The following is a 23,173-nucleotide window of genomic DNA, read 5'->3' on the forward strand; positions in this document are numbered from 1 at the left end:
TGATTTGGCACATAGGATGGTCAGCTAGGTCATTTCCTTCTTTCTTTTTTTTTTTTGGTTACAATCTAGGTCATGAAAGGGAGGGTGCTAAAGTAACCTCTCCCTCCAAACCACTTATAGAATTACCTTTCTCATCTATAAAATAGAAAGTAAAGCGGATCTCCATTCATATGTAAGCAAATATATAAGTAAAGCGGATCTCCTCCATTCATATGTAAGTAAATATATAAAAAGGTATCAAAATGAAATCAAAACCAACTGATTCGGGTCACCGAGAAATGAATAACTTTTAATTTCATAGGTTCTCTATTTTATTCAGTTTTGATTTGCACCATAGAATCAATGTTTTTAAATTGAATAGGAATAGATAAAATTGGACTGAATAAACTTAAATTTTTGCACTGCCTTGTATTTAAAAAAAAAAAAAAGATGGTTTTGTGTTTCTAAAGGACTGTAATTCAAATGCTTTTTATGTTGTTATAATATGCAGTAAGAGAATCAATGATACAAATTGAGATGGAAGCTTTAGTTATTCTAAACCTATATGTCGTACTCTTAAATTAATTGTAAAAATAATTGAATTAATGGGTACAAAGGTGGAATCGGATGTGAACCAACATTACAAACCATATGTAAATTGAATGTGAACCAAAATCAAACAAATTACAAATTGAAATTATAAACTGTTTTCTAAAACTAGCACTACAAATAACATGTAAATTTAAAAACAAAAACTAGATCAAAATCGATACAACCGAACAAAATGCAACATTCTTCTGATTTTGATTGATTTCTATTTGATTCAGTTTTAATTATACCTTGTCAAAATATAAATTCAACCATAATTGAACTTATTGAAATCTTTTTTTTTTTCTTCTTCTTTTTTTAGAATTGACACATTTATATGTACTATGATGGTGAGAGGAAGTTTTTGTTGCAAGACTTGTGGTAGTAATTAGGATTGAAATACACCTTTTTATCCTTGCTTAAGTGTATGTCATAATTTAGACTCAATTTGCTTCAATTTCTAATGTGGGTCATCTCCTTTTAGTAAAAATGCTCACCAGATTACTTGGAAAAGCTATATTGTTCAAAAAGTTTAAGGCACTGAGATTAAGAATATATATATATATATATATATTTGGCTAAATTGGATTGAAATCAGCTAATTGCCACAGTCTTGCGCTATCGACCAAATTAATTAGCTTGGTAGCTTTTGACTAACCCTAGTAGTGCTTGGGCTAGGTGTTAAGAGCTAGGTACATTTCTTTAGGTAAGCTTGGTTTGTGTTAAGATTAGGGGTGGAAGATTTACTAGGATTTGGATTGATCTTTGGATTACTTCTTTGGAATCTTTAGTTTGCATGTTTCTTGTACTAGGAATTATGAATATAGTATGGTTTTCTATCCTTTTATAAAATTTAGAATTTTAACAACAAAGCTAGATGTTTCAAAGATTGGCTGTCCTAAAGTGATTGATGTTTTGTGTATGATAGTTAGGGATTTGAGAAAAGTGGTGTATATTTTTTTGCTTTTCTTTTCAAAATGGTTGGTTAGGGATATGATGTGTTATTTTCGCAATTGCAAGCTTGAATCAGATTGACATCATTGTATTGTTTTTTCAAGAGAATTTGGGCTGCCATGGTGGAGACAAAAAGGAAAGCGATTGCTCCAAAGCCTCCAAAAAAGAATGTTATTCAGGCATATATTTACATAGAAATGAGGACAAATTCTTAGAAGTTAATTCAGTTTTTTCTCTAAGTCTAAGCTAGCAAGTGGCCATGGGAGTTATTTCATGATTTGTTAACATTGACTATTTTTATAATATTTTCAGTTTATAGAATGTACATTTGGATAATTGTATTTATTTTTGTGAAAGCTCTTGTTGAGCAATCTAGAATTGATAGAATTAGGTTTTCTTCTCTTGAGAATGTATTGTATATTGTATCAGCTTTAGCTTAAAGTTGTTTTTGTTTTCATTATAAAAAATACAAAAATAATATATAAAAAAAAAAACATTTTATCACAGTAATTCCACATGTTCCACTAATTTTTATGACAGAGAAAAGAAGTTTTTCCATCAAGACTACGAAAACACGTACGAATCTAGGGTCGTATTACTCCCCCTATTTGTTAGAGTGTTCCAAATACCCATGATAATGAAGACCATTGGTGAAGGAAATCCTCATTCACTGTGGTTTAAGGAAAATTTCCACTCTTTAAAAAAAAAAAAATGGTGATGTTACAATTTCAATTCTTTGATACATACGATTTACAGTGGTTCGGTCACTTGATAAATTTCAAAGTTAAATCCAACCACAAACTTAATATATATTAGAATTTTCCCTTATTCATGGATCATCTATCTATTGTCAACCATTTTTTGGCAAAAAAACTACCCTATCAGTTAACTTATTAGCTCCATTCTCCATGTAAGTAGCTTCATTAATATTAAAACTTGGCATGAGCAATGGACCTTGGGTTGGTCTTACTCATAAAATTTGGGTCCCACATAATTTGCCTAATAGGTATTAGGATTTAGGACTATACACAATAATCTTCCAATAATTGTATTAAAAAAAAAAACCCCCAATGAATAAATACCCAAATGGTGATTTATAAAAAAAAAATAATAATAATAAATAAATAAATTTGCAGAAAGATAACTAGGAACCAAGAAGCATTGGAAACATTTTTCAGTTGGAAAAATAAAAACATAAAGTATTAGGCATGAATATAATCCTGACAACCACGACTCCTGTTGTTTGCAAAAAATGTCTGGGGAATACAACCTAGTTGACAAAAAGAATTGAGAGCTCAAAACACAAAATCAAATTAAAAATTTGTAGATGTATGTTGAATAAATAAAACTCAATTAGACAAATACAGACAGATGTGTCCGTCAACTAGCCTAGGCATTATGAACAACTAATTGGAATCACACACAATCCATGATCAAGAGAAGAACATGAACTTATTATTATTGAATCATCAAATGATCACCCAAAGTATGTAATAAATAAATGTTGATTCATCAAGGAAAATATTTTTCTAAAATAGGAGAGGAAGGAGAAGGAGGAGGAGGGAGGAAGGAGGAGGAGGAGGAGGGGTGGAGGGGGAGGGGAGGGCGAGGAGGGGAGGGGAGGGGGGGGAAGGGGGGGCGCATCACATTCTCTAACAATTAAAGACAAATATGTTATAGCATAGCATTTGTAAGTCAAAGAGCACGTATATAGCCAATGTAAATATGTATATGATTCATGTATTTTACCTACTTTATAACTAAATAAAATAATTAATTTCATTGCAAGTATCAAATGTGAAAAGGACAAATATGTTATAAGAAAAACCAAATGCGAAATAATGAAAGTTTTTCTTTTACGTGTGTATACTCTTCACCCATGGATGGAGGGTCAAAATTACTCCACGCTTACTAGGTAAAGATCCAAAATGCTCTTTACTATTATCGTAACTGTAATCTGGTAGCCAAAAATGAGGTTGATTAGGAGATTCTCTCTTCACTGTGGGTGGGGATAAGAAAACTAAGTCATTATTTGAAACATGATTTTCAAATTAGAGAAAAAAAGTGCATTCTTAACTCTTAAGAATAAAAGAGAGAGGAGAACAATTGAATATCACAAGGAGTGTAGAGAAAGGGAAATAGAATGGAGTTCTGTTCCCATGCTTAATGTCTAACTATAAGGATTTTGTTCCTGACATCGACACCAATATCGATCACTAGTGATACACATATTAGCCTGTGTATGTGTAAGAGTGGTTCATTTATGACAAAGAAAATTGACTGAATGCATCAACAATTTTTCTTCCCCCTTTCTTCTCTAACAAAGGATTTTTTTTTTTTTTAACAAAACTTCAATTAAAAAATCAAAATACCAAATAACTAAATTAAAATTTTGGAAAAAAATTCCCTAAGCCACAGGATAAATTAGCATTTTTTTGCATTTCTCTCTTTTCCTCACATAAAACGTCATCACTACCCTGGTGGACTTCTCTAATCTCTATCTCTATGCCACTTGCTCCGAAAATTCTCCCCAAAAATTTCTATCTCAAGTTTTTTTTAGGCTTATCAAGATTTTTTTTCTTTTACCTGAATTAATTCGTTTTCTTATAAAAGAAAATTAGTGATTCGATCCATTTCCAAGTATTTTCATATATAATCAAATTTTGAAACCCCCTCTTCCCTCTTCCCCACAGCCCACCACCACACCCCCGCCAAAAAAAAAAAAAATCTATTGCAGAGTGAATTACATCCATTTTTTCTTCCCTTCCCTTCAAAAAATTTCTTCACTTTCCTCCAAAATTATTCCCAAATTCGAATTTGCTAACGAGTTAAGGATGTGTGCCTCTCTGCCAAATCAAAAAAATCTGGGAAGAACCCTCAGGCCCAGTTTAGGAAGATTTCATAACAGAAACAGGAAGGAAGATGAAGAGTGGTAGAAGAAAAGGAAAGAGCTGTCGGGGTCGTATCAGTAATGCAGCTGTCTTTCCTTCCCCCTTTCATGAGTGGTCGGAAGAGGGAGTGGCAATTCGGATCTGTGGAGGCCGTTCAGGACCGCCATTTCGTTTCCAGAAAGCCCTCCTCCACCACACCTCGAACCCTCTCTGGATGTTGGGGCAATTCTCACCGGAGTTGAGGAAGCGATTGAACCAGGCCAGCAGAATCTCCTGTTGCCAGGGCAAAGGCAAGGTGAGGATGGTGTTGCTGAGACCATCTTCGATCAGGTGACGGTCGAGGCCCTTGGAAGCCCTCCTCATCCAACCGAAATCGTCGTAAAATGGTTCCAACCATGTCTGCAAGAACAAGCATCTCACCTCCTTGGAAGCCAACAGCTGTCCCTTCCCAATTCCAACGAAGAACCTGGCAGTGACTCTGCTCACCTCGTACCGGTGAACCGCAGGAATCCTGGAGTGCGCCTCTGACAGATCCATCTGAGATGCCCACGTCTTCAAGAAGTCCTCCGCAATCTGTCGATCGATCAAGATGTCCAGAATCCAGTGCAGATTGTCAGCTTGGCGAGCAATCTGACCTGCGTCTTGCAGGTCTGATGACGCTGCCTTCAGGAAATGCACGCGAAGGAGTTGTAGACATCCGTCGGAAGCAGAGTACAGAGATTCCTTGCTCAGGTCATTCTGGGATGAGTTCTCTCGAAGCATTTTGGAGACCAAACCCTTCATCTCCCTCCTAGCCTTCTCATCTTTGCCTTCCAGAACTACCTGCAATAGCCTTTGAAGCACCTCCTCGTTGTTGTTCCCGACTTTTGCCCCCGTCGCCGCTTCCACTGAAACTCTTTTCAGAACTTCCCCTGCTCCGGCCCCCTCCAGATTGAGCTGCGACAAAAGCGAAGCCACCTTCTCCTCTTCGTCTTCCGCCCATGGAGCTGCTTCTAAGTACTCCAAACAAGATACAATTCCAGCATCGAACAGAATCGCAGCCGAAACCTAAAACCATCCAACCGAAACGAAATCAATATCAAGAAAACACCGACCAAAACCCTGGTTAAGCAGTGGAATGTTAGCTTACCTTCAAGATGCCGAGTACTTTGGAGACGTCTTCCTTCGTTAGCTTCTTCCGAACATCCTTACAGTACATCAAACCCAATGTCTCCATGTAGATGTCGATATCTTCGCAATCTGAGATTTCAATCATGTGGGGCAGTGATCGCTGCTGCTTAGACCACCGATCCGAGAGCTTCGCAGCGAAGAACCGACTATGGGCGACAAGGATATGGCGATGCACGTTTATAGAGACGGTTAACCCATCCTTGGAGCTCAGAGTCAATTTAATATCGCTGGTCGTGGAATCATTAAATTGGTTCCCCGGGCTGCAACTTCCTAAAATCTGCGCCACTCGCTGCTGAAGCAGTGCCTGCTTATCCTGAGCAGTGATTTGGGGTTTAACGGGAAGCACAGGGGCATGACTCACTGGAATTGAGTTCCTGGGGTGACAATCGGGTTCGCTGGCCATCATTTCAAAGAGCGTCGGACTCGATCGGCTCTTATCGAGTGGTGGCGGGGGAGGCGACATGGGATTTAAGAGGCCGGCGTTTAGGGCGGAATTGAATTTACTGTAACTGGAAGGGAAAGAACCGAAATTATTTCCACCATTGCAAACGCTGGCGGCGGCAATGGAGGAATCCATCATAACGGGTGAACCAGTACCAGGAGAAAAGCCAAGCTTGAAAGCTGCTCCTGATGACTCCGACAGCGATTGCGAGGTAGAGGACGTCGAGTTAACGGTAATGGTGACAGGAAACGGTTCAGATATCCGATCTGGAGGAGGGAGTGTGGGAGTAGTAGCAGCGGTGGTCGCAATTGTACGGCGATGCTGAGTTGATGGTGGAGGAGGAACAGAGGAGGAGGCGTTGGGTTTGGAAGCAGCGCAACACCAAGAGTTGTCAAGGGCGACGATGGTGGGAGCACTGGGAGGGTCACGTTTACGGAGGTGGAGAGTGAGATCTCTGGCAGAGGAGGAGGAGTGGTCCGGGGAGTTAGGGGCGGCGGCGGAGATGGTGGTTTCGCGACGCTTGCGTCTTTTGGATTTGGTGGGTTGGATCTGGGTTTTGAGATGAGCACCTGCTGCCATGAGTCGCTGTTTCTTGTCCTTTAGGGCATCGCGCATCGCACAGGTCACCCCCTCACCAGTCACCACACCGCACGGAGTGGGGAAGAGAGAGAGAGAGAGAGATCTGTTAACTACTTCACTTGGGTTTTTGTACTGAGATAAGGTGAAGTCCAATTAAAAAAGGAAAGAGTGAAGAAGATGGGCTAAGAAAAACTCCAACAAAGCGGAGAATTAATGGACCATAAAAAGAAAAACCAGAGAATTAATGGAGAGAAACGAAGGAGATGAATAGATGCTATAAGTAGAAATCCAATGAAGGTAGATTTAAATGCATTTGCGCTCTATCACGTAAAGTAGGTGGAGAGAGAGAGAGACTATGTAATCAGTTTCTGGCTCTCTGTGGAAGAGGAAAGGAGGGAAAGAAGAAAAGAAAAATCTGGGCCAATGTTTGGTAGTTTCAAAGCCAGAGAAGCACCCAAAAACACATTGAAACACTTTTATCTCGCACGCTGTGGACCTGTGGTGTCTTTATAGTCTTTAAACTTGAAGAGTCCTTGTCATTGGGATTCTATTAGGGGTGTCAAGGTTCAACCTGAACTGGTTGGACCAACAAAATGTCTTAATCGGGCTGGCTCTGGTCTGGTTTGTTATGAAACTGGTAGAAATCGAATTAATTGAACTGACCAAAGGATCAATATCGATTGAAACCAATTGAAACCAAACGTCAACTTAATAGTTTGGTTTGACCCATTACTGGCTAAATTGAAACTGGACCGAACCAACTGATTAACATGCCTGCCATTCTTTTATTGACTGTGTTGGTCCGACCTCTGGTTGGTTGAAGATTGGCGCCAATGGGAACCAGTTTTTCTTGGGAACACCAAAAAAAGAACCTGTTTGGGTCATTTCCAGTCCCAGCACAGGATAAATAATGGTAAGTGTTCCTATTGCCCCATCAAGCTATGCAAACAAGAAAAGAGTTTATCACTTTCTCTCTCTCTCTCTCTCTCTCTCTCTCTCTCTCTCTCTCTAAAACGACAAACCTAAGATTTCTTTCTAAGTAAAAATGAGTGCTTCCATTGGCAGAGGAACAACATTCATAGGCTGGCTCTGGTAGGGCTGGTTCATCCCAGGCACAAGAAGTTGCCACCATAAGATCAGTGGCCAATGGAAGGCAGAAGGGACCAAAATACTCAAAACCTTATATTAATTATGTCCCAAGTCTCATAATACATTACTAACCGGTAAGAAAAGAAAAGAAAAGCAAGAAAGAGGATTAGTTGGGGTATATCTTTAGTGGGATAAGTTATGAAATTTCTTTATGTCTCAGTTTCTAATGCTTGATTGCTTCTTTCACTTTGTTTATACCTCTGGGGTACACCATCTACCATGTGCAGTCTCTTTTTCAATCTTTTTTTTATTTATTTTCTCTTAAAGCCATCTTCCCTGAGGAAAAAAATATTGCTTGGAGATGCAACTTTACAGCATATCTTGACCCCCAACTAAACAAGACAATCACAGGCTCACAGCTCCCAAGCCTGCATTATTAAAGCCGTTAACGAACCCTATTATGCAACTTTTCATATTATTTTTCAAGGTCAGATATGCAAAACTTAGGAGACACTCTACGATATTGATTGGTGCGCATGGCATGAAAGTAGTCATCTGATGGGTGGTAGTAATTTTTTATGCTTCTTCCTTCTTAGACATTAGGACTGGAATCGACCATGACTGATCCTGATTCTAAGTATTTCAGAGAGGCTGATTCGAGGGTTTGAGGTTGCCGAAGCACACAATTTGAGAACATACTGAGAAATGTCTTATCATCCAATTAACAAAATGGTGAACATCCACAATGCAGGATTGATCAAGAATTCAGATCCAACAGATTTATATTGAACTATAAGTTCAGATGGACTTTAACTTGATCTGAACCCAATCCATTTATATCCCCAAACTACCAACACATTATGTATCAATATTTCTTAAGGAATGAGACTTAAATTTGACAATCTGATGTCCAGTTTGGATGGTTTGAAATGTGGTAAATAAACAAATAATTGAAAATTACTATAAAACTAATATTTTTGAATACAAATAAGAAGAGGTTCAGAGGTGAGATTCTTGCTCTGGCTGTGAAAGATCATGAATCCAAATTTTCTCTCCACCCCTCTCCTCAAACCCTGCCAACAAATTTATGAGATGATAGGGCCTTAGGGCCTTAAATCTGATTGTAGAAAAGCGAAAAACACACAAATCCTTGAATAATTCTAGGGACTAGGTTTCTCTTCACCATGACATTAATACTGTCAGTTGGCCATAGGGAATAAGAGTGTAATGATGATTAGCTCCTTTTTTTTTTTCCAGCCTATCCTATCTATTTAACCGCCCAATGCGAACTACAGCTAAATGAGAGAGGGGAAGGGACTAGGGAGTGCCTTGTGTACTCTCCTGTCTTCACCTCGTGGACTTGTAGATTGACCAGAGGATAGAATCCTATTCACTAGTCAACCACCAAGCCTGGGCCCATCCTTTGTGATTCTATTGATTTTTTCTTTTTTTATTTTAAGGATTAGTGCAGCAAAAAACTCCCATCCTCTCTGTAATTATAAAGCTACAGTAAATTCCACTGGTAAAGAGAAAGGGAGAGGGATACCTATCCAAAAAAAAAAAACTAGTATCTTAATATTGGGATAACTAGGGGTAGGGTGGATTGGGTTGAGTTGGGTTGGATTGGGCCACATTATCTAAAACCTAGGCCAAACCAATCCGGTTCTATGTTAGGTTGATATATTTCAGCCTTGACTCGACCTTGCCGGCCTTAGGGTATCATTGAACGCGTGACTTTTCAATTGTGAAGTGTTGGTCATTGCCAACCAAGACATCCCTTTATGTTAAATAATCAACTTTGAAAATATTCACCATTTCTCCCTCTTATTTATAGGCTCTCGTTCCCTTTTCTTATCTTAAATTTTGATTGTAGGATTAGAAGTTAGTCTATTCCGTTAGTCCTTTCTTCTCCTTTGGAGCAATAGTTATTTTTGTTGTCCCACATTATTTCTTTTGCAAGTTCAAGGGCCCATCTTACCGTAAAAAAAGTTCAAGAGCCCAAAGACCATAATATTACCAGTGCAAATTGAGAGGAGTTGATCCATTGATTAGCCATGGGACAATCTCTCAAGCGAGCAAGGCCCATGAGTGCTCCCACATTGAAAATTAAGAGAATGAGTAGAGAATATGATGAACATGAATAAAATTGGACATCCCAAACTGGACATCCCAAGTCATCCTTCTGGGCTCAAGGTGGGCTTCGATCGGGCTTAGGATTGTTAGGTTAAACTTGCAACCCGTTTGGTTGCAATGAAAACTTAAAGGGAAATGAAAATTTTAAACCTAAAAAGAAATCTTTTGCAATCATTACTTGTCCCAAATGAATGTATTACCATTTTCCAAATAATTCCATATTTGATTTTAAAAATCCACTTTACTTTGCATCTAGATCCCTTAGATTTGAAAATTAAAATAATAGTTACATCTAAAATATCATTACTAAATATGATAAGGAATTTAAGTAGTGTATACAATCATGTTACTTAAGTTTGATAATGATTACCAAAGTTTCCAATTTTTTCACTTCTCTTCCCTTTAATTTTTCTTGCAACAAGACGAAGCCTATAGAAGAAGTGGGAAAAAAATAACTTTGGTCAAGAAAGAAAAATGCAAAAGTGCCCCCCTCTATACTTCATGGAATTGTGTTTGGTGTGTAAAGTGTAAACAATATCCCAATATTATGCTACTTAGCTATGTTTGATGAATATGATTTAGCCACTGGGGTGTACTATTCTCTTTGCCTCTTATTTACGGAGTTCGAAACAGGGAAATAAATGGATCGTCGAAATTCGAATTCGAATTCACATTCGTATTTGTTTAGGGGTATCTATATCCGAATAAGGGTATCCAGATTAAAATCCGAATTATCCAAAAAAATAATTAGCCAATCCGATTAAATAATCAATTAATGATTTTGAGGGTACTTGAAGTTTAAATAGGATCTAGGGACCGAGGAAAAGAGTTAAAACAACCTAGAAAGATGGATTAAGAGCAAATTACATTCATTGGGGGAGGAAGGTCAGGATTACACAAGTCAAAGAGTAAACGGATAGTTGAAAATCCAAATTCAATTAGCATTTGTATTCATTTAGGGATATCCATATCCGATCATAAAATATCTGGATCCGAACACATTCGATCCATATCCGATCCGTTTACAACAGTTCGAAATGCCTTTGGACTATTTCAAAGCTCCTTCTAACCATCGAACGTCTGAGTTAAGAGAGAGAGAGAGAGAGAGAGAGAGAGAGAGAGAGAGAGAGAGAGAGAGAGAGAGAGAGAGAGAGGCTTGATGCAATCTTGCTTGGGCTGACCCAGGATCAGAGCCCAGAGCCCACAAAGCAATCTTGCTTGATCAATTGTTGGGTTGATTCAAGGGCTAAAGCCCATATAGCAACATAGTCAGGAATCAAGAAGAAAAATGCACCTCAACTCCTGGGCTTTTGTTTGTAGGCTTTCTCATGGGCCGAGGGTTTGATCTTATGTTATTCACGTTACTCAAACATGATTGACAGATACAATTTTGTTTCTGCCTTAACCTAAATCTTTTTCTCTTTTCGTATTGCTACATTTGCATCCCATTGGTGTCCCTCTTCACCTCTGACCTCCAAACCATGTAGATGTTCAGTTTGTTGACTATATATACAGTGGGCCTGGTAGCGAGATCCAACATACCTCACCTTGGGTCAAACCCAACCCATAGGACAAGTTGGAAGCAAGCCCACCAGGAGTTTTGAAGGAATCCACTAAATGGGATGGATAGCCATTCCCTCGTACTTTCCAAAAAATATAATTAAAAGTAGAGATATTTTTTCAAGCAATTCCAATCCCTAAAATGTAAAAAGGGGAAGGGAGTGCTAAGAAACTCCAAAGCTCTATTTTCTTTTAAACCTTTGTTTACTTAGTTGTAAAAAATTTCATATCAATGATTTTCTTTTACAATTTTATTTTTCAATGCATTTTTCTGCATCTTATATTGAAATAAAAATAAAAAAATATTATTTTACAGGAACTTGTTTTTTAATACCTCTTTACATGAAAACAAACGAATAAAGTTTCATCCAAGTGAAGAAAGAATCTTCATTTAGGGTGATTTGATGTTATACTTTGGACTTCTGGAACAATAAGTTTCATTATTTACTCTTCCCCTCTATTGACAAAGGTCCAAAATACCGAATTTGAGGGTTTGATCTTTTGAATAGATTTTCTTTTAACCATCATTGAAGGAAAAAACTGTTCTAAAAGTGAATATTTTTTTATTCAATTAGCTCAACTTAGCCCCATCCTAGCCCTAGGCTGGGCTGGGATATCGCAGCCTAGGCCAGCCCACCCCTACCAAGCTCAACCCAATCCAATCCAACCCAAACTGGCTTGATTAAGCTTCATTGGGCGGGGCTGGGCTGAATTAATCCTAGTAACCTCTATTTTTTTGACTGAATGTATGATAACATTATCTATATTTATATATATACACGTCAACCCTAGCTCAGTTCATGGGCTGAAAAATGCTTGGGCATACAGGGCCAAACTTGGATCTCTAGCTCTTAGTATCCTACTTTATTTAACTCCTAAAAGAGACTGTTAATAGTAGAATGATGAGAAGGAAAAGGCGAGGAACATTGATGAACCAGACAATATCATTAATGTGAATAACTAGTCAAGTGAAATAGAAGAAGTCAGAATTTCAACTAGTTGAAGGTCAAGAACCAAGCAAAAAAGAAAGGCTCCTATCTTGTCACATTGTGGAAGTATAGATAGATTGAATTAGATACATTACAAATCACATTTTACATAAGAGAAAGTGTTCGATACAAACTACAAAAGAAGACCCAACATCCCCATATGGCTTCATGTCCCACTGCACTTTACCCATTGTCGGTTAATGTCTTTATCATCTCATCACAAATGTGGACATGGAAATCAAACCCATTCACCCTTCCACCCACCCACACATCATGAGATGTGGAAAAGCCTTTGCTATCAACTTGGATCCATTCCCCAAGTCCCCACCACCAAAACAAACTTTCCCTTCTATTTTAGAGTGCAAGGGAAGTCTAGTATATCAAATCAAATCCATAAAATAAACATGATAGGTATGGCCTTTCTTTTGATCTTTTCTTTCTTTCTCCCCCTCACATTTTGGGAGATGGACAAAAGAAAAGTCATAGCTTTATTTAAAGGGTATGAACTAGACCCTTATTAATGGTTGCCTTAAAGGAACAAAGGGGAGCCAAAAAGAAGGGAAATGATTGAAAATAATTTTAAAGGCTACCACAAAGATAAGTTATTTGATCAACTAGCCCTTGTTAATTGTTTTTGGGTGTGCAAAGACCCAATAGGACAAATTTATCAAGTCTCATTGGAAAAAATTTATAATGCAAAAAAAATCCTCCAAAAAAATGAATTTCAAAAACCCATTTCAGTGTCCTTGATTGATTTACATTTGTTATTACAAAGGCAAAAAAAAAATGAAAGATTGTATGTCCCAAACCTAACTGACAAGATAAACACCTTTGAAGGGCCTTATTAGTATTTTCTTTGAAGTTTAAGGTATAGATGGGACAGTACATGGGAGTCTGGATTAAGAGTAGATTAGATTTGAGAGGGAAGGTTAGTATGTTAAATAAATGTCGTAATAGAGATAGTTAGAACAAAGGATTGATGAAGACAGGTTAACGAAAAAATCTAAATCAACATTCAAAAACCGAGTACAACCCACAGTGGCCACTTTCAAGAGAAGATAACGTAATTTTAGACATAAAGATTCTGTGGTTGTGGGGGTGGGGGAAGATTATGATAAAATATTAGAAGTAATATGACTTCAAGCAGACAGCATATGCGGACACAGTACTGCCTCTCTATCTCTATCTGAGAGAGAGAGAGGTGGACGGTTAAACAAAGGCTATGCACAGAAAACAACCCGTAGGGCGTAGGTGTTGTTGCTCATGAAAAAAAGGAAAAGAAAATTGAAGCAGATGGGATTCCCTGTATGTAGAAAACTGGGTATGGGAATATCACTGGTGGAGTAGTAATTTTGAACGATTAACAGGTTAAAAACCCTTATGTGAAGAAAATTTCAGTTAAAACTAAAGGATGTGAATTTGAAACTGAAATCATTTATCGAAAGCAATTCAAGTTTTTACACCAAAATCATAAAATCGTTTAGTAAATGGTTCAGTTATGGTTTTAAGTTTCAGGTCAATTAGCTAAATGGGTTGAAACCGAACTGGGCCATTTAATCCGTTGGTTTCAAACTGAATTGAAACCGTGAAAATTGAACTGTTTAAACTGTCAACACCGATCCTATTAACCCATTTAAAGATTAAATAAGGTGGTTGCAAAAAATCATTAGTATCTCATTTCATTCATAGATTGAGTGCTGCAAGCCTACAAATAATTCTAAAGGTAGCTTACTCATTGTTTTGAATGTCGATTAAATTAATCCAACGCACTAAGTAGAGTGTATATTGATAAAAATACAATTTTTGCTTATACCATGGCATATTAAATATATATTTTATAATATTATAACACATTATTTTTTTGGGGGGGGGGAGGAGAAGAAGAAAATCCCTGTTGCAAGCATTATTTACTGACTTGTTAGATGCGCTTGAAACTATTTTCTATCAAGATATTTTCTTTTGTTTAGTTGTTTGGTTGTTTTAATAAAACATAATGGTTTGCATTTCACATTCTCAAGATTGAATCGTGTAACACCAAAAGCAAATTTTAGTAAACATGCGAATAAACTAGCAAATCAATTGTTAACCGTTTAGAAACCGCATGGAATAAATCGAAACCGAAACCATTTAAAACCGTGAAATCAAAACCGTTTAAAAACCTTGGAAATCGAAATTGTTTGCTAAATGATTGTGGTTTTAGAAAGTGCAACCGTTTAGTAAATGGTGCAGTTTTGGTTTCAACCAAAATATATGTGAACCGAATTGAACCGAATCATTTGAACTAAAACCGAATCGATTAACACCCTTAGACTTAAGACAATAGACCATTTTCTGAGTTCTCACATGTAATAGTCAAGAGTTTGCATTTTAATTATTTCTTCATTGTTTCATTTGGTTGGAAGGGAAATTGAAGAGAAGCGAAGGGAAATTTTTTAAATTTAAAATGAAAATTTTGATAATCATTACCTAACATAATTGTATAAACTACATAAATGTATTACCATATTTGGTAAATCTTCAACCCAAAAAAGAAGTAATGATGTTTTTTTAGATATAACTTTTATTTCACATTTTAAATTCAAAAGATTTAGATGAAAAGCAAAGCAAATTAAATTTTATAATGTAATATGGAATGATTTTAGTGTTAGTAATATAATTATGTGGGTAATGAATGTAAAAGGTTATATTTTGGGTTTGAAAATTTTATTTTCATTCCCTTTAATTTCGCATGCAACGCAACGGTTCCAATAATGGAACACATTCATAATTTGCCTTTCCATAAACTGACATGAAAACTCTTCAAGCTAGTCTTTTCCATGCTTTTAGTAGTGACTTCCGTTTAGCCATAGGAAATCAACTTTAAGAGAAAAATCAACATTTTTAAGAGAAAGAGAACCGATATATTGTTACTAAGTTATGATAAGACATCCTTGCAAATTGACATGTGTTATGTATAGTTTTTTAGTTGTTTGTACACAGATATACTATTAATTAGCTATTTGATGCTCTGAAATTAAATCATATTTAAATATCTATCTTAAAAGCTTAAACTATCAGGTGGAGATGACCTAACTTGTATATAAAGACATTTAAGGTCCCAAAGTTGGACGATGTGAAATTATTCCCAATATGAACCATACGCTTAGATGATCATGGCTAACCTAATTCCCTTCGCTAGTTATTTCACCCACATCCCTAACTCATATTGATAATGACTGAGAAAGAATTGATTTGTTCTTCATTTTTTATTCTTCACACCCCCCACTTGCTAAAACAGTGCATGCATAAGAGCAAAACCAGAGAACCCACGTGGGCCACATCAGCTCCCATCCTGCAAATGAGAGCAATTGCTTGCAATGACAATTAGTATAAGGTGCAAGCTGCCAATTAATTATAACCTTGATTAAGTAAATTAATTAATGTTTAGTTCCAAGTTTTGATCAGAAGTTGCCTCTTGATCCTCAACTAACTGCTGACAACTCCAGTCATCCATCTTCATTTTTTAAAATTAATTTATCATTTTTTTAAACTAATAGGGAAAGTTCCATAATGAATGGAGAATGAGAAGTAAAGTAGAAAAAAAAAGAGAGTTAATAACATGTGTAACTGAGCTGGCAACCTGACAACTGGTCTCTTGTTCTTCAAATTTCTCCTTTGAACATGTTAACCTTAGCCCAATATGTAACACTATGGGACCGTTTGTTTTCTTTCTTGTTTTTATGTCTAGAAATAGTAGATATGGTTTTTTCTGATTCTGTGTTAAGAAATGATTTTCAAAATAATAAAAAAGCGTTTGATTATTTAGTTTCCCAAAACGTTTTCAACAGTATAATCTGGTCCAATACACGAGTGAAGGCACGACGTTATAGGTATATAACTCATGAGTGAAGACATGACATTGGAGTTGTTGGTATGCTTATGGAGATGAGCTTTAGAAGGATAAAAGCAATCTGAAACTGTGAGTTTCGCACAACCATATTAGAATCGCTGTATCTGGATAGCGAGAAGTTTCAAGAATAGGTTGGGGTTGGGATAGATCGAGTAAAGTATAGGGTTTTTCAAAATTTTTGTTCCTCCCATTTGTTTTTAGAAGTAGAAGAACAAGTCTGATTTGTTTCTCCATTCTTGTTTCTAGACACAGAAATAGACATAAATAGACATAAATTTCTATTTTTGTTTTCAAAAACAAGTGAAACAAAATAGGAAAATCAAAAGGATATTGGGATGTTTTTCCATCTCCAAACGCAGGAAAACAAAAAAAACACATTTCTGAAAAAACGGGAGCCATATCTCATGGTGAAGGAACAACTCTATAACCCTATGCCACTAAAGGGTATTAAGCAATAATATTTCTTTGATCTATAATGACAGCCTGGCTTCATGTTCATCAAAGCATACACAAAAATGGAGCATGGGTCAGCTCCTGTAAGCCTTTATATATGATTTTGTGATGATATATGTTTTTTTTTTTCCACAAATGTCCTTCCATGTTATCATGAAAAATGTTCGAACAAGCATTTGTGGTTAAAAGAAAAAAAAGAAATGTGTTGTCACGAAAGCATATATATAGGGAGCTAATCCCTTCAAGAATTTTACCAATATATATATATATATATATATAATCCCTCGAAGAAAAGTAAAAAATAGGGAATGGAAGGATGGGAATTTTGTCCTCTTAAGGGTTAGAAGAGAGAGGAAGAAAATTTTGCTCTGTGATTCTGTGATTCTGTGATTCCATGATTGAGAAGGATTTTTAGAGAGAGAGAGAGAGAGAGAGAGAGAAATAAGGTGAGTCCATGATTGAAAAGAATTTGAGAGAAAGAAAGAGAGTGGCATGCAAGAAGACTATATTGGCTGTTGGAGACATGGTGACCTAAAGTCTATGTCCAAAGTCTCAAATGGTGGGAACCATCGAAATGGGAGGAAGCCCGATTCATGGCGGGTGGTGGGTCCTCCATGTCTGGGGCGGGCAAGACAGAGCCCAAAGAAGCGTGGCAGCCAGGTCTTCCATTGTGTGATACTCTCAATACTCAATGTGGAAAGTCCATTGGCCTTTTGCACACCACCCCCCACCGACTTCGGTCCACAAGCGTCCACTCTGCTCTCATCAATCTTCATCACGGGCCCCCATGCTGCGTGGTCGGTTGCCAGCCTCGCATCCCCCAACGAACACAGTTTTGTCCCTTCCTTCTCTCTCTCTCTCTGTGGTCGTTCTGCACTTATCTTTGAATTGCCATGTTTCTCTTTCTTTATTTGCCTGGTCTGAAAGAATCTGTTCGTGGGTGAAACATAGCTGAGATGAGTTTTTTCTTAGTTTCCAGTAACCCGAGATGGGTCTTTGAAACTATGCATTTTTGAGTGTGGTAGGATACTAAGGGGGGACAATGTCTTGTGATTCTAAAGAATCGTAAAAAATATTATTGAGGTTGTGTTTGGGAGTTATTCAGAAAAATGTTCCTGACGTTTTAAATGGAATAAATCGGTTGGTGTCTAACTTGGTGTTTTTTGATATTTTTGGAATAAAAAGGGAAAAGAAAAAGCTATGTTGAAACGAAAAAATATTGTTTTGTCATTTTGGTTTCCTTCCAAATACCAAAAAAGGGAACAAGTAGAGTAATTGTTCCTGAAACAGGTTCACCAAATACAATTTTTTTGTTTTAAAATGGGCATTTTGGCACAGAAATTGAAAATTCTGTTTTTGATTCAAAATGTCATTTCTGGAATTGAATGACTACCAAACGCAGCCTAAGTATTTTTGTAAATTATTTGTATAAGATTTCATTGTTATAAATTTGTAGTAAGGGTTCTTAATCTATAATCAAACTTTTCATCTCATTATAGACTATATATATATATATATATATAATGGTCAGCAAAATAAAGTTAAAAAATAAAAATATTATAGAGTTAACGTCTAAGCATATTGAGATGGCTCAAATACAAACTCATCGTGTACTTCAACCCTCCACATTTGACATTGCCATTTACAAATGAGGAAACAAGCAAAAAGCAATAGAAAAGTCAAAATCTCCCATGCTTAGTTTCTCCCAATTTAAATCTACAATTACAAAACTCACTAAGACAAATATGCCTTGCTATTAAGGCTGGCTTTGATGTTCCAAAAAAATTCCATAGCCCGCTAACATTTCGAACCATCACGTTTTGTCTTACAATCCCTCTCTCAAGAAGCTTAGGTAACTTCCTTCCCTTTCAAGGTCGCTTGTTCTACTTGAAGTAGCTCCTGAATATTCCTTATCTTCCTTGGTAATTTTTGAGAGCCTAGATTGAATGACCTATCCTTCATAAAATCTCGCTCGTGCCTATCACATCATTAGTATTTATGATTTCCATTTGTTTTCTACATTATTTTAGGTACTATTTTCTACAATTACAAGTGATTAAGTGAATGAGAAAATAATGAAAAATTAACGTTGAAGGTTAGATAATGGCTGTGACCCATATGTCACAACTTTCGGTACAAGGGTTGGGTGAGAACCAGTGTCTGACGCCTTGACCCACATGAAGAGAACAAAATCCCAACATACTGTTGAGTCTCTGCTCGTGATATTTTGCCCCTTTTGGCAGAGGGTGCACCCCCAGTATTTTGTATAATATATCTCTATTCTACCATTCTATATATACAGAATACGGAGAGAAGAAAGGGTTAACAGAATAACATGTTTTTGGATTTAAATTTCAGTGGGAGAGAAAGACAAATCACAAGCTTCCAATACCCACTATATTCATTAATTCTTTATGGCCACGGTTTACTGTATACAGAGACGCTTTTCCCCACAGACAAAACACACATCACAGAACCAAACACTACTTTTGGTATGGTATGGCGCTTTCTCATGGCAGAGGGCCAGAGGCCATGTTCCCCACTCCACACCCCCCAAATCTCTCCCTAATCATAGTTATTTCCAATTATAGATTCAGTCCCAATAGATAATAATCACAGACACATGAAGAAAGAAGAGAAAGCTTTTGCTTGGAACTCGGGTAAACATTGGATCCGGATCCTCTCCATAGAGTCCATGGACCATAGAGTGATCCCCACGGCTGGGAGGATTTGGGCACAAGTCTCAAGGTCACCTCAGTTGTGAGATAAGTTAGTATTTGTGTCAAATTTTTGATTAGTTTTCAAGAATGATCTAGTCTGATATAATGAGATTTTTTTCAGAGATCTGTAATGGAAGCAGAGGGTTCGAGTCGATAGGCTCAAGTCCACTTGATCGACCACGACTTCAAAAAGTATATATTGTACTATCGTCTTGTTGAGCAGGTAATTGTAATTTGAGAAGTTCTCCGAGTTAGGGTTTCAGAGTTAGCTTTCTCGCTGTTGTTTGGGTATAACGTCTCTTTTATATAGTGAAACATCTTCTTTTTGGACTGAGGATGTAACACACTACATTGATGTGTGATTCTCGTTAAATCTCTGTGTGTTGTATGGTTCTGTGTTCGTTTATTTTCGTATTAATTGGTGTTTACCATAACAACGAGAATATGAAAACTAAAATCTTTCTCAAAGGATTTTTTTTCATTATCGGAGATATCAATTTTGATAACATTTATTAGGACTCCGGTAGAATTCACCCTTGGAACTGGGCATTAAAAAGTGTTTAAATCTTTATCAGTCTTTCACATCAGGTTATTTATGTTCGATATAAAATAACTGTTTTTGCGTCAAACCCCAACATTTCCTTCAATGACCAATCTTTTTAAGTGCAACATAAGTTGTTTCATATCTCCTTCCCAGGGAGGTTTTGAAGAAGTGAGGGGTACTTTTCAGATATAGTGAAGAAAAAACGAGAACAATGGAATAATAACCAGGCTGTGAGAAACATGGCAGTACAAGAGATGAGTTGCCACGGGCCACCCCCTAGTGGTGAGCAACAACAAAGCCGGCATGATATGTCAATGCCTGTGTCAATGTAAGCTTCTGTTACCCACCACTACTAGCCACCGCCATGGCTCAACTCATATTCTCTCTTCTTTCCCTATCAATGTGAATTTTGGAACTTTTTGCCCCACTAGATGCTGTAGGCCATGGTAACCACTGGAACTTTTCTCTTTTTGGCAACAGTTTGAATGTTCAAACTAGAGACCAATCATACTTGATTATTCTCATTTCCACCCAAATGTACAAGTACAACGATGTATAATACACAGTCAAGTCAAAGATTTAATACAAAATAGGATTGAATTTCCATCTACCTATGGTGAGAGAACCTCTTGATCCATGGGATTTTACTTTTGATCAGAATGTGAAAAGATATTTTGAATCTTCGTAAATCCTAAACATATAAGAGACGGGATTAATGATGATATTCATTATAATAAAAATATAATTGTAACGTCAAGAGATTTTGGATGAAGAGATTCTATCTTCACCATTGTAGTCGAAGAACTTCCACTGATGGGCTTGAAGGACTACCTTTTTAAGAATCAATTCCAATACCAATCTCACCACATTCCTTTAAAAAAAAAAAAATAATAAATCAGTGACCAACGATGATTGATTGGCATTTGGGACCCACCAAAAGAACAACCACAAGGAAAATAAAGAAAAATAAACGGTCAAAACATACCATACATACTTAAAATAATTTTCCCTGTCATTTATAAGGGATTCACGGTTTTGGCTAACAGAGAATCCTCAAAATCAGGGAAATTTACTATCTCTTCCATACACTTGACCTATTTTTACTAAAGTTTTCCTCCCTTTTATTTTTTTACTGATACTCCCTTGTTTTTTTTTTTTTTTTTTTTTTTATATCTTTTCTCCATGCTCTTTTTAAATGTCCATATTACCTTTCCTTTTTACTTGTAACATATTATACTTTTTTTCAAATTGATTGAGTTTGAACTTTGAACCAAACCCTAACAAGTTTTGTCTCATCCAATCATCAATGATATTGTAAATTCAAAGAAGAATAATTTTGGATCCGATCTATATCTATATCGGTATCTTATGTTCGAATTGGGTACCACACATTTTTTTTTTAATCCTTAGATTGGCTGAGACTGATACAAAACTAATACCAATAAAAAAATAGATTGCTAAATTTGTGATGATGGATGAGATAAAAAAATAATAATAATAAATAAACAACATCCCTAATGATTGAATGAAACGAAATAAATAAATAATATCTTTAAAGGCACATCAGCTATGTCAATATCCCAACTTGTAAGTGGTTTGGTTCAAACCATATTTTAAACCAATCAATATGTAAAAAGTATAATAAGGTACAAGTGAAAAGGAAGGATAATATAGACATTTAAATATAGTAGGGGAGTATTAGTAAAAATGTAAAAGGTACGGGAGTTTTAGTAAATATAGGCCAATTGTAGGGGAATGATAGTAAATTCCCCTCAAAATTATTATTGAATTAGGTTAATTATTTGAAACTTATTTAAAATTAAAAACCTCCAAAATATTAAAGAAGGCACTAAAGTTTTTATTTTATTTTATATGGAATGAAGGCACTAAAGTTCAGCTTTAATATTAAGATTACTTTCCAGTACTATGGTATAAGATAATGTATTATCAAAAGAAAAAGTAAAAGTTAATAGAATAAAGAAACAAGATTGTTTCACCAAAAAAAAAAAAAACAGAAACAAGATTGGACTTTACTATGAAAGGTCCTCGCTAGAATTTCTAATTGGCTCTCTCTCTCTCTCTCCAAATGGACAGTTTTGAGTTAGGTTTTGAGATTTGATGACTATAAGTGCAATAAATATTTCCAGGTTAAGATGAATTCTAGGCTTTAAGATTTGATCCACTAAAAATGCAAGAAAGATTTTCTGATCAAGTTAAATTCTAGGTTTTGAGATTTGACCCACTAAAAGTGCAAGAAAGATTTACAAATTTAGTTTGAATTCTAAGTAAAAAATCCTTTAGAATTGAAGAATTTTAAATAGAAACCCAACCATGGTGGATTAGGGAGGGCACGCAAGACACAAAAGATATGAACGTGGAAAGAAAGAAATCCATTAGAGAAAATCTGTTTAATAGTGAAGGAGCCCAACTTAGTATTTTCTATGGTTAGAAGCATCATTTGTTATTTGGAATCTTAAAGAGGTCTTCTTATGGAATATTATCCGATATATATCTACATTGACGTCCTATTAATTAAAATCCTTTAAGATCATTAAGCAATGTTCCTTGGAATTACCCGTATAAATTCAATAAATTTATCAAATTACATCCACAATTTGAACCATGCCATGTTGATCCATCAAAATCTATATATAATGATAGCAAGCTCTTGTTTAAGGTGGAGGACTACATTAGAAGTTTCACAAAAAAAAAAAAAAAAGACTACATTGGAAGTTGAGACTTGATTCAAAACCTATTTACAATGTAGAAAATAAAATGAAACGAAAGAAAGAGTAATCAAACAACTACTACGCAAGGATATATGTGGTTCAACATGATACTTACGTCTACAATAAAATGAAAGTGTCTTCACTAACGAATTTAAAAGGAAAAACAAAACAATACAATATCTGAGACCCAAATCACATAATATAAGGCCCGTTTGGTATCGTTTCTATTCCAGAAACGCCGTTTCGTGTCAAAAACGAAAATTTCAGTTTTTGTGTCAAAACGCAGTTTTTAAACGAAAAAATGGTGTTTCAAAATTTCAGATTTTTATCAGGAATTTTTTTTTTATTTATTTTTTTTGTAAAATGGAACGAAACTGGGAAGACAGAACTCCATTTTTGAGTTCCGTCCAATCTCGTTTTTTCAGTTTTTTTTTTTTTTTTTTTTTTTTTTTTTTTTTTTTTTT

General features: G+C 36.0%; 1 protein-coding gene across 1 annotated transcript; it reads right to left on the reverse strand.

The window, feature by feature from the left end:
• Window positions 1-4,252: 4,252 nt before the first annotated feature.
• Window positions 4,253-7,058, reverse strand: LOC122090690 (BTB/POZ domain-containing protein At1g63850-like). The gene is made up of 2 exons (XM_042660359.1): window positions 5,542-7,058; window positions 4,253-5,459 (listed from the first exon to the last, which is right to left on the reverse strand). The coding sequence occupies exons 1-2, from the start codon at window positions 6,637-6,639 to the stop codon at window positions 4,518-4,520; spliced, it is 2,040 nt and encodes a 679-aa protein (XP_042516293.1). The 5' UTR covers window positions 6,640-7,058; the 3' UTR covers window positions 4,253-4,517.
• Window positions 7,059-23,173: the final 16,115 nt, after the last annotated feature.

Source organism: Macadamia integrifolia, chromosome 10, assembly GCF_013358625.1.
Source record: "Macadamia integrifolia cultivar HAES 741 chromosome 10, SCU_Mint_v3, whole genome shotgun sequence".
Taxonomy (NCBI): Eukaryota; Viridiplantae; Streptophyta; class Magnoliopsida; order Proteales; family Proteaceae; genus Macadamia; species Macadamia integrifolia.

Excerpts from the sequence above, each read along its gene's own strand:
- LOC122090690 (XM_042660359.1), bottom strand. The coding sequence starts at position 6,639 with ATGCGCGATGCCCTAAAGGACAAGAAACAGCGACTCATGGCAGCAGGT. Across the intron at positions 5,460-5,541 it reads AAGTACTCGGCATCTTGAAG|GTTTCGGCTGCGATTCTGTT; the intron begins GTAAGCTAACAT and ends GGATGGTTTTAG.